Here is a 14226-nt window from a genome sequence, read left to right as displayed (position 1 = left end):
CAGAAAATATTGATATTACGAACAAAATTTTGGTATTGGGGTACATAATCACCAAATTAGTCTGTTGTAATTTTTCGGTTGTCTGCCCGCCTGTCTGTCTGTCGAAACGATAATTCGAAAACGAAAAGAGATATCAAGTTGAAACTTTTAAAGCGTGTTCATTTCGTAAAAAGGTTGAGATCGTAAATAAGCGAGACGGTTCAATTGGGCCAATACCCATTTTGTAAACCGTTAGAGATAGAACAAAATTTAAATGGTAAAAAATGTTCCTGATAAAACTTTTGTTTTTGAAATTTTTTTTCGTAAACATTACTGTTTACCCATAACGTCGCAAATTAGGTTAGAAACATTATATGAGATATACACAGACAGTACTTTTTGTATATATTTTAAATTTATACGTTACATATATCATGTATGTGTTTGTTTATTACTATATTCACTGAGGAAAGACAGTCTTCTTTCTTTCTTTGTGTTTAAGGATGCCTATCTTCCTTTACTTACATGATGTAAAAAAAAAAAAACGATTGCGTCACCAACACTGTCTATACATGGCATTTCATCATTTAAGTCAGTCAATTGTTTGTATTCACTTGTCTTACATTAATTTTAATTTTAAAAATAATTTTATATACATAATTAATAACGAAAGGGACATATTTTCTACCGCGTGTCCCACGACACCTGTCATTCTTTTTTTAATATGTCGATGTGACATTTTAGAAATATTGCAGTGAATAAATTAAAAATTCTTCTACTCGGTTATTTTAACTTTTTAATGTTGGGAATAATAAACTTTAGTCATTCTATAAAAGTGACAATTAAATGACAGAAGAGACCACATAACCTCAACAAAGAAATATCTTAAAACTCATCTAAAATAAAGTTTCAATTCAATTAGTTATACGAAAAAAAAAACCACCACATTTCTTATAGTTCACCTACGTTACAGAAATTAAGGATAATTATGGAAGAAAGCTTTTATATAGGAACATATACATATTAAAACTAGAACGACTCAGGATAATATAATATGAACTATATATATATAATAAATGTTCTAGTACAAAAACAGTTAGGATAATAAAAGAAGGATGCCAACAAACTTTGATGTCACCATAGAACTATTCAACTCATCCACCAATCTAGTCTGACTAGACTACAAGAGACATTCTTATGCAGAGTGTTTGGGAGTTAACTGTGGCAAACTTTATACGGGTGTTTTGAAATTTATTTAACAACAGAATTGAATCTTTGACAGAATGCGTTGATGAAGTATTAATTAAAGTAAAATGAGATTCATTAAAAACAACTTTAAGTATGTAAAACAGAAAACAGTTTTTCACCAAATAATTTGCACTAAAAGATAAATTTCATAGATATTTTAGTCCTGTGCGCTTGTCTATTTTCAAATTCTTAGCTCATAAAAAAAATTTTTCGTTATTACAGTGTATTTGAAGTTTTCAGGCATACTTACTAATGCTCATTGGCATCCAAATTTGACAACAAATTATGTTTAACAGAACTAGGTTAGGTTAGAGTCGCTATCCTGGGGTAGGACACACTTAGGCCGTAGGACCCGTTGTAATACCGAAAAAGGGTTGGTCCATCCCAGACCACTACTCCATGAACCATTTGGAGCTGTTTAGGAACAGCAGGATTGCTTTGACGTTAACCGACTTCAGGTCGGAGAGATCGTCAAGGAAAGACTGACTCCAGTTAGTGAGCTGACTCCTCATGGCAAGAGCTGGACAGTGACAGAGAGGATGAGACATCCTTTTTTTCTCCTCCTGACTGTGACAGTTCCTGCTGTAGCCTACCACCTAGCCAGTATCCTGTAGTAGACGCTACAGTTTTGCTAATACATGCCTTTGGAAGTCATATAAGATTTTCGAAACAACTACAATTGTTCTCAGACCATATATGTCTTGTACTTCTACAAGTACGTACCTCCCTACATCTAAGACTGGCCTTTTTAAGATATCCCCGTTGAGGAGCAACTTGCAGTTCGCAAATGGAACTCTTTTATATCTATCGATACTTGTGTCCGGCAGCATTGATTTCCACGTACCCATACCAGGTTTACATTCACTCGTTTCGCTAGCTCGTTTAAGAACATTCGGCAGTTGTATCTTTGAGGTAAGGTAGACAAAGCCTTGTGGTACAAAAAACATTGGAATTATCAATATATCAGAATTATGTTGGCCATTTCAAATTAATAGCTTAATCCTGCAAAAAAAAGCCATCCTATGTATAATATAAAGAGTAAGAAAGAGGTGTAATATGGTTCTGGTACTATTATTATTACTTGTATTGTATGGGTATGGTAGTAAACATAACGAGGTACATTGTACATTGTCAGTCGTTTGACTATTAAACCGTACATAGTATTAGTAAGTATACTGAATATGTTATTATCATCATTGGCCACTTGTTTGCTGATACTTTAGTTACAATTAAACCTTTTCTACTAATACTACAGTACCAACAACATAGAATTGTTCTGGTAGCTGTGTACCTACATACATAAATAGTAGTGAACAGAAAACCTTGGTTGATGGTCTTAGATGTGGAGACACTGATACAAATTTCAAAACAAAATTATAGAAAGAACGCGAAATTATAGAATGATAAATGATGGTCATGACAAAAAACTTAATATTATCCCCAAAATTGAAACAATGGGCCGAGGATTAATTTTGGGCAGGGTCGCATTGTAAAATATGAAAATATACGTAGCGGAGAACCTATCTTTGTTTTTGCACCATATCTCGTACACCTGCCTCCAAGCGGAGGGCGGATATACAATTAAAAGTGGACGAAAAATGATTAGTACACCCATAACGAAAGACCAGAAAATTTGGACGCTTATTCTCTTCTGCTTCGTGGTTCGAGTAAAGAAAACGAGTCTTGTTGAGAAACGGTAGATAGGATGATATATCTAAATGGTATTAAAAGCTCAATCCAGCTATATCGTGAAATAATACTGCAACAAAGGTTGTAGAATTATTTTTCCAGTGTCTCCAAGTCTATGTGTACCTACTACATACACAAATAGTCAACACAAAACCTTGGTTGATGGTGCAGTGTTGTTATAGCACGGTTGGTTTTGTTCCAGAAAGTAACAAACATATTATTATTAGAAGTCTCTTTTCTATTTTCTATGTCATTGTTTGTGTTCATTTTGATGATTATACTGACTATGGACTGCAGCTAAAGCTATTCTAAGCAGAAAGAATTTTTATTATCTGGTTAAGTTTTATCTACATGATTTTTCTCGAACATACAAATGACAATTCTTCTCTTATAAAATTAACTGCCAGTTACAGCTTTTTGAAAATATTTCATACCAATAAAAAAGTTAAAGGCGATTGTGGTGTTATCGGGATAATAAATGAAAATTTCCAGGAAGTATAGGTACTTGTTCATGTGGATTATAATGAGATTATCGATCAGATGAATATGACCTGGGTGATTAAGGTAAGATTATTTTTATTCATTACTAATTTTGTCTCTAGATAGAATATCAAAGCTTAGCCAAATCCACAAGAAGCTATGACAATATGACTGGAGAAAAAAGGTCAGAGCTAAATATAGTTTTGATTAGTAATGCTGTTATCGTCGGTGGAGAAAAAAGGACGAGATTGGTTCATCATGAAAGAAAACTACGATTTATGTATTTCTTGGGAATGCACTGCTAATAATTTAGCTCGAACTGGCGGTTTTACGTTGTGTACCTTATAATTTACCCCTTTTGGACTGAGGTTTTTCATTTTAGATGCTGGTAAATAAATCAAACCGTCGCTTTCTCTTCTATTTATTTTTCATCTACACCGTTGCATTTTTCCATGCAATCGGATATGATTCCATGCAATCGGATATGTATCAAAAACGAGGATACACGATTGTATCCAAATTTGCACAACTGGGTCCAAGTTCCTCTGACGCTTCGTGAGCTGTGTGTAGGATTCTAGCAAGACGTTCTTACTTACTTTGGACCAGGTATGAAGCCACGAAATCGAGTCTATTAGGGTTTCATTTATCCGAAAATCAATGTGATTGCTTTCTTCTTATCCCGGCAACTTATTTCTTAGTTATAGATACATATAATAATATGAAGAAACTCTTGTGTTACAACCTGTATATTAATTCTTCTCACGACTTTTATTTTTTATTTCTGAAAATTGCCGTATCAAATACAAAATAACAAACAAGGCATTAAATTTTCATAATAAGAATATATAAAAAATAAACAAATAAATTTCTTTTGTACTTACATGTGTAAAAAAATAGTAGTAAACTTTAATGCCATGATCAGCAAATGTCTGTGCGAAATGATTGGTCGGACATATAAAGAAATAGTCCCCAACTACATCTCCAATCATCTTCTGATTCAAGTATCCATCATTGACGTTCTCCCAATCCGTATACTGTCAAGTGGAAACAGAAAAAAAAGAAATATTAAACATACTAACATATCAAAAAATCTAACACTAGATAATAAATCATAAATAAATTTTTTTTTTCAAAAATCATAGATAAAAAAATATACAGAAAAAATATTTTTTTTTGCTTTTGGAGAAAATAGGTGTCTCATCAAAATCGAATATTGAATTGATAAAAATATTGATATTTTGGTGACGTATTATAGGTCGAGAATTTAAGCGATACCAAAATGAATGTTACCAAAAAACTGAAATTTTGTGTGTCAATTAATGAGTAATTAATACGCCTTCTGTATTAACAAGTCAATTCTCTGTACAGGTTACGATTAATTAAGTATTAAAATCAGCCCTTTCAAATGGTGGTATATGAAAAAGTCAATAATAAATGTTGGTTTTTGAGTCAATATTTGCTTTTAAAAAAATTTACCCATTTACATAAACAACTTTTATCAATATTTCACAAGTTAATTAAGCTTTAAATAATATTCAAATTAAGAACTGTGAATAAAATTGAAAAACCTTTTTGAATTTATGCTATCGAAATAGTTAAAAGAGTTGAAATGAAAATGGTAACCAGAATTTAAAATTTTATTTATCAAATATCCTAAGTATAGGTCTTTTGTGAAAAATTCATATTGTTTATGAGAAATGTGCAATTTTTTGGGTAAAATCACTGACTTCCGAGGCATGCCGCGTACGGAATTGGTAATACTTTAACCAACTGAGAGAACTAGCGTCGCTAAATAAGATTCATATAATATTTTTCCAATAAATTGATGTACAAAAGAGCTGATGAAAAAAAAAAATGAAAATAAATTTAGCCGAAATATTTTAAAATAATAAATTTTGATTTTAAACAAATTTAAATTTCTGAGATATTGAATATAATCTATTTTTATTATTTCTATATTGAATGTAGACATTGATAAAAAAAAATCGATTTTACGTAGTTGTACTTCTGCCTGAAAGTTTGAATCCATTATGACTTTTTTCCTAAATTTATTTTTTTTAAATATTCATTTTACATAAAATCATTTACGATTTTGTGAAAATCATCACATTATATCCATTCATAGCCTCTCACAATTTTCTCTATATTGTTGGTATTTTTAAACATAACTTTTTAATTTTTAATATTATGTAAATAATTCATGAACAGATAGTTACATGATATTGATTCTGCCCATATGTTTTTTATAGAGTTTGTATTTTTCAGGACTACATATACGCATTTTAAAACAGTAACATTTTAAGAGGTGCATATTCTTATTATAAGCAAGAAGGAAAAAAGTTATTGCACATTCATAAAAGTATAGCTTCAACGTCAAATCAACGTATTTTTGTTGTTTTCAAAATTAAAAAACACAAACTCGATGCTAAAAAATTGATATTCTAATTTAATAAACATAGGTAATACATATAGTTAGATTAGAAAGCTGCATTTACAGTGCTTAAGAATACAGCCCGTATATAAAATTCATACTTGTAAATCTAAAATGTATACTAAAAAATTACATCTGATGGATTCTATATTTATACTGGATGGAGTATCGATGAATGATCATAATTTTTATGTTTTAGCAGATATCTACATTACCGGCTGAGTAATACTACCACCGATTATATGCAATATATCATATCACCATGGTACATTTATAATGAAAGTTTGTTCAATATTGAAGGGATACAAATATTTGTTCATGAATTCAAATAAAAAAATAGTAAGGCTGTTTATAAGAATCAGTCGCCCTCTTAGAGTTGGAGATCATACAAATGGTGTGATCATACAAATTCCTGGAGATCATACAAATGGTATGATTTCCAGGAATTCCGTCAATATACATCGTGTCTTGGCAATGAACCGTGTTTAGCGTGCTCAAGTGCCTTTGGTATTCACCCTTTTTTCAGTTTTGTATGCAGTGATGATAGGACTAGATGACATACAAGTTTTATCCATTTCCTATCTATAATTTCAGGGTTCTTTTTTAACTTGAGATTTGAAAAAAAAAATAAAATAAAAAGTCAAACACAAAAAACTGTTTCAAACAATAGTAAAGTAAATCATTGAAGGTTTCAAATATCTTCCATACATTTTTGGCAAATGTCAAGTGAAAAAAGACACATATAGCTAACTTTCGAATCCATTTTCAATGTATTTTCTTGTGGCAGAGACTCTCACAAGCAATATTTTTTGCATTAATGACTGTATTTTAAAATTTTATTCATTTATTAATCAATTCCACTTTTAATATTTTAAAAACTTTCTGTAACTAGAAATTTATAACATGTATTTATGATATGTTGAAATAATACTGTAGGCAACAAATCAGAAAAATCATAAAGGCATATAAATAAAATGGAAAAATACCCTTAGGATATATTTTATGGTTCAGTTACAAGTTAATAATAAAAAAAAAGGAATGTATAAAAACAATCATATTAATATAATATATACGTACATATATACATCATATATTTATTACTAGATACACAATGTTTATAACAGTTTTATTTATAATATTTGTACGATAAAAAGTAATTATTATCACGTGAATAATACGACAAAAAAAAATGCTAAAACGAATAAGCACCATGTTATTTTGAATTTCTGACCAAAAAAGCTCACTTTCATAGCAGTAAATGATGTATTGATTTTTACTGCTTTTTAGAATTCCAGTAATGCAATTATTGAAATACAAATGTGATTCAATGAATTATTAAAATGCCAGTAATACTGTCAATGAGCTTTTAAAAACTATCTAATCTTGAACTTAAAAAGTTCCATAAAAGCTTCTGTTTTATTTAATAGCTTGAATTCAGTAAGCAATCAAAGTTGTTTCTAGACGTATTCTCGCCTTCACTACTCTAGCAAAAAGAGGAATCTAGAGTTTACAGCCCATAGCTTTTACTGTGAGTTGCTAGATCCATCAGTTATTCACGTTATTTTTCTAACAATATTTAGATAAACGTGCAAATATACTCATTGTTTCTTTTTATTTTTGATAAAAATTTTTAGTAAAAAAATTTGATTTTTAAATTTTTTTGAAAATGAATTTTACATGAATGCTTACGAATTTTCGAGAATTATTGTTTGCAAAATTTTATATTATTTTTGATTTTAATATAACTATAGTATCGTAAACGAATAAAGAGAACATCTGCCAATTTTTTTTTTTTTATAGATATCCATGTATTTCTTGGAAACTTTATACATATTTAACCCGTCAGCACTCACGTGTTCTGCACATGCGTCAACTTTTTTAAATAAAATTGTCTTCAAACATTTTTAAAATCAGCAATTTTCACTTGTAGAAAGGGAATTTGTTCAAGTAAACGCAGTAAACCAAACCGCTCTCAAGTGCTAGAAATCATTTTTTTTTTCGTAACCATGCCAATTCATACACTACAATGAATCTAATTAAAAATGGTGATCACGAGTAGTTATTAATCTGTATTGACCTAAATATTATTTGAACTCCAGGGTTACTAAGAACTTTTTCAATATATCTATCCAACAAGAACATATAATCTTTCAAACACAAAAAAAAAGTTAATATAATACGTATGCCAATAAAAAGAACTTAACTAATAATATTAGTCCGCGGGACAACACCATTTTTTGTTAGAAAATGTATAAATACTTGAAACTTAGTGAGTGGGTTTCTTTTGGCGAGTCTATCAAACTTTTTCTATATGACTTTTTTCGAAAAAACGCAATAGGGCATTTGTCGTACACTATGTGAACTCAAAAGTGAACTATGAATTTATTGAAAAATAAAAATGCTTAAGTACGGTTCCCGGTGGAAGACAAGCTTATCGGTGCAGTATTTTTGTCAGACAAAATATTTTATTGTTTATGTTATCAAGTGGTCAAGGTTCCGACAAATTCACTGCTGCGTTTTCCCAGATCGATATCTTTTAAATATGACGTTATAATGCTCATTTAAAAAACACAGCATTTTCAAAAAAAGTCGTATAGAGAACGTTTGATAGACTCAATAGAAGGAAGCCACTCACGAAGTTTCCAGTATGTATTAATCATTTAACAAAAAGAGTGCTGTCCCGGGTACTATGTTGTTTTAATAGTGTTTATTTTTCATCAAACAAACATAGCGGAGATTGTATGAAAATATATACAGTCAGTATTGCTAAAGGGCTTAAATATTGGTTAGAGCAACATAAATAGATGTAGATGTTGTATTTTCTTTACATTTTTATGTACAAAATGTACTAAATATTTTGTTTTATAAATAAATTATAGTTGAAAAAATGAATGTAAAAATCAAAGCGTGGGGTAAACGATATCTAGCAAATATTATTATCTACTTTTAAGTGAACAAAAAATGAGTTTTTTATTTTAACTCTAACTTATTTTCCTAATTTTTAGTCTTGCTTAGTTAAAGATTGTGTTCTGTTTGGATAACACGAAATAAAATTCAAATTACGTGGTTGGGTTTCGATCTGACGACCTCCTGCATATGAAGTGGCCAGTCTTGCCAAAACAATATCTCATTGTTGATATTAATTTAAATATTGCCAGATGATATTATTAAAGATGATCTTGGTCGCGATACAAGGATAAAGTTAATAAATTATTGTAATGAAATCAAACTATGATATGTGCGCAAGTTTTCAAGTTAATCGGATCATTAAAAGTAGGTAAAAGTTGACTTCTAAGACTAATAAAAGAGTGTTAAGAAAGGAAATTAACAGAACAAAAGAACCGAACAAACATTTCGAAGGCTAAAATAATTTGGAGTATTTATCTGTATGACGTTGTAGTCATCATGGAAGGCCCTACGAACTTCTTAATTTCAAAAATACATCCTTGTTTTTAATAATTGATCTGTACACAGGGGAAACGAAAAGCATTTGATGGCTGAAAAATTTTTTGTAAAAAGAATATTGGTAGAAATTGAGTGTAAAAAAAGGGAATTTTATTAAAGGGACAAAGTCCTCTTGAAGATGAAATTTGGTGTTTTTTTGAAAAAGAAAAGAAAGATAAAATTCCCTTTCATACATTGTCAATCGATGGAAAATGTTGCCTTCAAATTCTTATTTAGGTCATAGAAATATTTCTTTATTAAAAAATCTTGAATGTCAACCAACACCAAGACCAAAATCAAGCAAAAAAATAACATTCTCTCTAGAAAATTACTACGGCAATGAACATGTCTTTTAATAGTCTAAGATCCCAATTAGGATCGACCTTCACCCATCCGTTTACCGAATGAAAGTTATTTTTTATGAAATATAAAATGTTAACAAATATCCCTGCAATGGGTTGCCTAAAAAAATATGGTCAAGACTACTTTTAGTGAAAATATCAAGAGTAAAATTTTTTTAAATTTTTCACTGACTTACATATCTAACGAATATTGATCTACTCGAAAGTAAAAGCCATAAAGAATATGCAGCAGCTATGCTGTCTGCCTCTTTTCGTTCACTATTTTCGCATTTATACAAGTCGTGAATAGTAATTACGTTCATCTGTTAATTCATTGACTCGCATATCTAAATATAGATAATTTTATTGCAAATACGGTGCTATATGATTGTCCACAAAATATCAGTCAAAAAATAAAGTTTACAAGCTTTCCAAGTTTGATATTTTTATTAAAAGTTGTCTGGACCATATTTTTTAGGGCAACCCACAACAGGGATATTTGTAAATATTTAACATTTCATAAAAAATAACTTTCATTCGGTAAACAGATGGGTGAAGGTCGACCTTAATTCGGATCTTGTACTATAAAAAATAACTTCCCAACAAAATAACCACTACTTTATCAATACAATTTTCATTGTTTTCTTCGAAATTATTCGGTTTTCAAAAAATGGTTTGGATCTACTTTTTTTTGTATTTTTTTGTATGTCAAAACAAATCGGCATTTCCATTGGAATTTTGAAGTTGACCTTCATATAATGTTCCATAATCATTTCAAATAAATTTTTTTTTGAGCCTTGAACTTTTCCCGTGACTTATTTGACACTCGGCAATTAGAATAGAACTTTCGTGGATTCTAAATAATTTGAACACTCAATATACAACTAGTTCAATGGCTTATAGATAGATTGTGTGGTTGACCAAATTTTTTTTTTTGCTTTGATCAAATTATTAATGTTTTTATCTTTCGATAAAAGATATAAAAAAACCGATTGTTTTTTCTTTTCTCTTCAATATTTACAGTTCAATATTATTGACACATGCTGCTAGAATGAATATAAAAACTGACAGATGGTAAAATAAGTTTAGATAAACAAATAATAAAACTATAACATCCATGTTTTAGTAGCTAAATTTGAAACAGAATTTTAGTAGCATGAAAAGGATTATAAGCAGTTAAAGCCAAGTTCAACTTAAATTGAATTACTCACAGGTAGCACAGGACTGCCAAAGTAAGCCTAAAATAAGTGCCAAGACCCAGTGTCAGTGAATTGTGAAGCCATCGAGCTTGGTAGATATGCACAAGGCTGTCCGACAGACGCATCACTAGGCATCCGGAAGTTTTCTTTGAGAATTAAAAACTGCGCCTCAATGAAAAAATCATTTGAAAAGCAAATCTCAGGTGGAGGGAGGAATGTTCTTTTGGTATTGCAAGACAAGTATGGACGAAGTACAATCGAAGACATCCCGAAGATCTTACCTCACTTCAAAAGGCCTTAATAAGCAAAATCGTTGCGACTATGATAGGAACCTGGGTAGGAGACAGGCACGCTGAGAGACTGAGCTAACTTATTTCAGTTAGCCTTTCTTTGACGGCCCCTCCGATCAAAAGTTCTGTAGTCCGTTTACAACTTGTTGATTAAACAGCTCAAAATTGATCATGAAGTAGTGACCAGGGAAAGGCCAACCTACTTTTCGGTATCAAAATATGCCCTATGGTCTAAGTGGGCCCTATGGTACTTGACTGAAGTGTGTCACACCTCAGGACAGCCACTCTAAGCTAACCTAACCTACATCGACTTAATTTATTTTTATCGTTACCAATTAGACTTTTTTGTGGATACTTATCCAATTTTTAACCCGTCAGCACTCGCGTTAAGTGCATTTTTCTCACGCTCGATTTAACACATAAATAACATAAGGTGTAAGAAAAACATTTAACTTCGCAAATTTTTTGACTTGATTGTGTATTTTCGTTGGTTTTATAATAAATATTCGCACCGATAGTAAACGTTTCTAGAGCTTACTCCAGAATTACAGCAAAATAGCGTCTTCCGAATTCGAAAATAAACTATTATGAATATTTAAAAAGAAATAAATATAGGTATGTTTTAGTTAAATTAATCTAATTTTTTCAATATTTTACAAATTGCTTGTAGTTAAACCGGTAGTAGGTGTTTTAAAAGCAAAGATTGTCAATTTCGACGTTTACTAAGTAGGATAAAGTTAGAATATATTACAAAACACAAAAATAGATGCTCTATATTCGATATTATTTTAAGTATAATTAATTATTTTATGAGATATTTTTTTAAAAAAACTTTTCATGGAGCTTATAAAACTTCCATTAAAGTACACATTTATAATATGAATATATTTCTAGATGTGACAAGCAAAAATGTATTTATGTGATAATGTAATACTTGAAATAAAACAGTGTCTTCATTTATCATAATTATGAATAGGTATAAATAAACTAACGTATAGTTTTTAGAATTATTTGCAAGAGGTCACGAAAATTTGTGTTGCCGTAGTCCTTCGGTAATCTCACACAAGTCCTGGGTGATTTTGATACAATATTCCCATTTAACATACTTTTATTAGCTTAAATTGTAACTTACCAACCCAGTAACTTACACGGTAATCAAATATTAGAAGTCAATTTTAACCTACTTCTAATGGCCCAATTATCTTGAAAATAACACTTATCAAGTTTTAATAACAATACAATAATTTAATATCATTTTCCTAGTATTCTGGCCATATGAATACTAGACCTAGTATTAATAGCAATCTCCTCAATGAGACGGTGTACGGGATAGAGAACCCGCTCCTTAAGCGGACGATTGTCAGGTCAAAACTCAACTACAGTATTCGAATTTTAATTTTATTCTTCTCTTTTACCCAAATACAATATTTTTATTTGACAGCGAAACGAAAAATAAGAAATTATAGTTTAAAAACTCTAAGAAAACATGGATTAGTCACTAAAAATTGATTGTAATTTTAATTGAGATGTAAAATTCAAAGCGTGGGTTGCTTTCTGTATTTATACCTTAAAATAACTGATCAAGCACCCCACGCTGTTAATTTTACAAAAATAAATTACTGCACTTTTTAGAGCAATAAAGCTTTTGTCTCATATGGTTAAAACTAGCAATATTTCTGTTTTCCTTACTTTAAAAGTAAATTTATCGTCTTTCTGACCTTGTAGACTTTTATCAAATCTCAAGAAAGCGGTATGTATATCCACCGAAACTTAAACAATTTCTAATTTCATAGTGTCAAAGGTTAGACACATCTCTTTGTTGAGCGTTGGACTAATGTCTACAGTTTCGGAAAGAAGATTCAAGGCCCAATTGACCTATGTTGCTCATTTGCGAATTCGACCTCACTTTTTACGTTCTGAGCACGCTGTACAAATTTCAACTTGATTATTTTTTCGTTTTTGATTTATCGACTAATTAAGTGATTTTACGAACAAATATACCAAAATTTTGTTCATAGCGTCAATATTTTTAAGCGTTACTAATTTAGGACTAAACATAGTATACCTTGATATATTTCACCCATATTCAGGGTATAAAAAAAGTTTATATTCCCTATTTCGTAATGAAAATTGAAAATATTTTATAAAAAGTTGAAATAACTTCAAAATTGTTTAATACATCCAACTAACTATTTAATTATTTCAACAGGTAAGTTTTCTCATTATTACAGAATAAAATGAATTATTATTGTTATTATTATTTATACTTTTTTCTTGATGATCAACAACACTGTAGGTTTATAAAATAGATAAGTATAGAACTAGAGGATAGATTATTTATTTATTTAAGTTAGTAACACAACAGCTATATAGTATATTATATTAAATAGGGTAGAGTGTAGTACCTTGATGATAATATCATCATCATCCAGTTTTTTATAAAGATCAATTATACGAAGTACAAAGTTTGCCTTTCAGATGGAAAACAATCGAGAAAATGATTATCTCTATTATTTATTAGATTCGTAGTTTAAAAAATGTGGTTGGAAATATTATATGAACGACACTTGCATCCATTGTAAGAGTCTCTCCAAAAACATTTATAGCCTAATTTGAGAGTTTGCTTTCACGTTCACTTCGAAATAAAACTACGAAATAATTTTTTTTTTAAATCTAAACTGCATTTGGATCAATAAAAACTGAAAGGGCTTTGTTTATCGCTTATTAGTTAGTTATTGAACTTAAATTTATGAGTAAGTTATTGAAAAAACCCCAAGACTTTTGCTGAATTGTCTGTCTTGCTCTAGAATATGGAAAAAATCAGACACTATTTATTAGTTTTGTTTCAACTTATTATTTTTTGTTTTTATTTTTTTACTAAATTTTTGTTGACTGTAAACATTCGAGTCTTTCGATTTGTATTTCTTCAATTCTCTATAATGTTTTAGCATCTTTAAAGAGTAGTAGTATACGGTGTCAAGACAAGAAAATGGAGGATGATCGAAGAAGGTTAAACATGTTGTTTGAAGGATTCTAAAAATTGAAAAGAATGGCCTAAAGTGAACTGTAAACTCTATGAATTTGTATGTCCAAGATTCAATAAAGGCTGCTCCATAATTACCTCG

The 14226-nt window shown here is 30.0% G+C and overlaps 1 protein-coding gene across 1 annotated transcript in view; it reads right to left on the bottom strand.

Annotated features, from left to right (window-relative positions):
- Window positions 1-14226, bottom strand: part of LOC123305056 (acetylcholinesterase) — a 402811-nt gene that overhangs the window by 173638 nt on the left and 214947 nt on the right. The window contains exon 3 of the mRNA XM_044886661.1: window positions 4278-4430. Coding sequence (XP_044742596.1) covers window positions 4278-4430 — 153 coding nt within the window. The remainder of the gene's footprint in view (window positions 1-4277; window positions 4431-14226) is intronic.

The sequence above is a fragment of the Chrysoperla carnea genome, chromosome 1, assembly GCF_905475395.1.
Source record: "Chrysoperla carnea chromosome 1, inChrCarn1.1, whole genome shotgun sequence".
In the NCBI taxonomy this organism is placed as follows: Eukaryota; Metazoa; Arthropoda; class Insecta; order Neuroptera; family Chrysopidae; genus Chrysoperla; species Chrysoperla carnea.
This window is presented reverse-complemented; position numbering and strand designations above follow the sequence as displayed.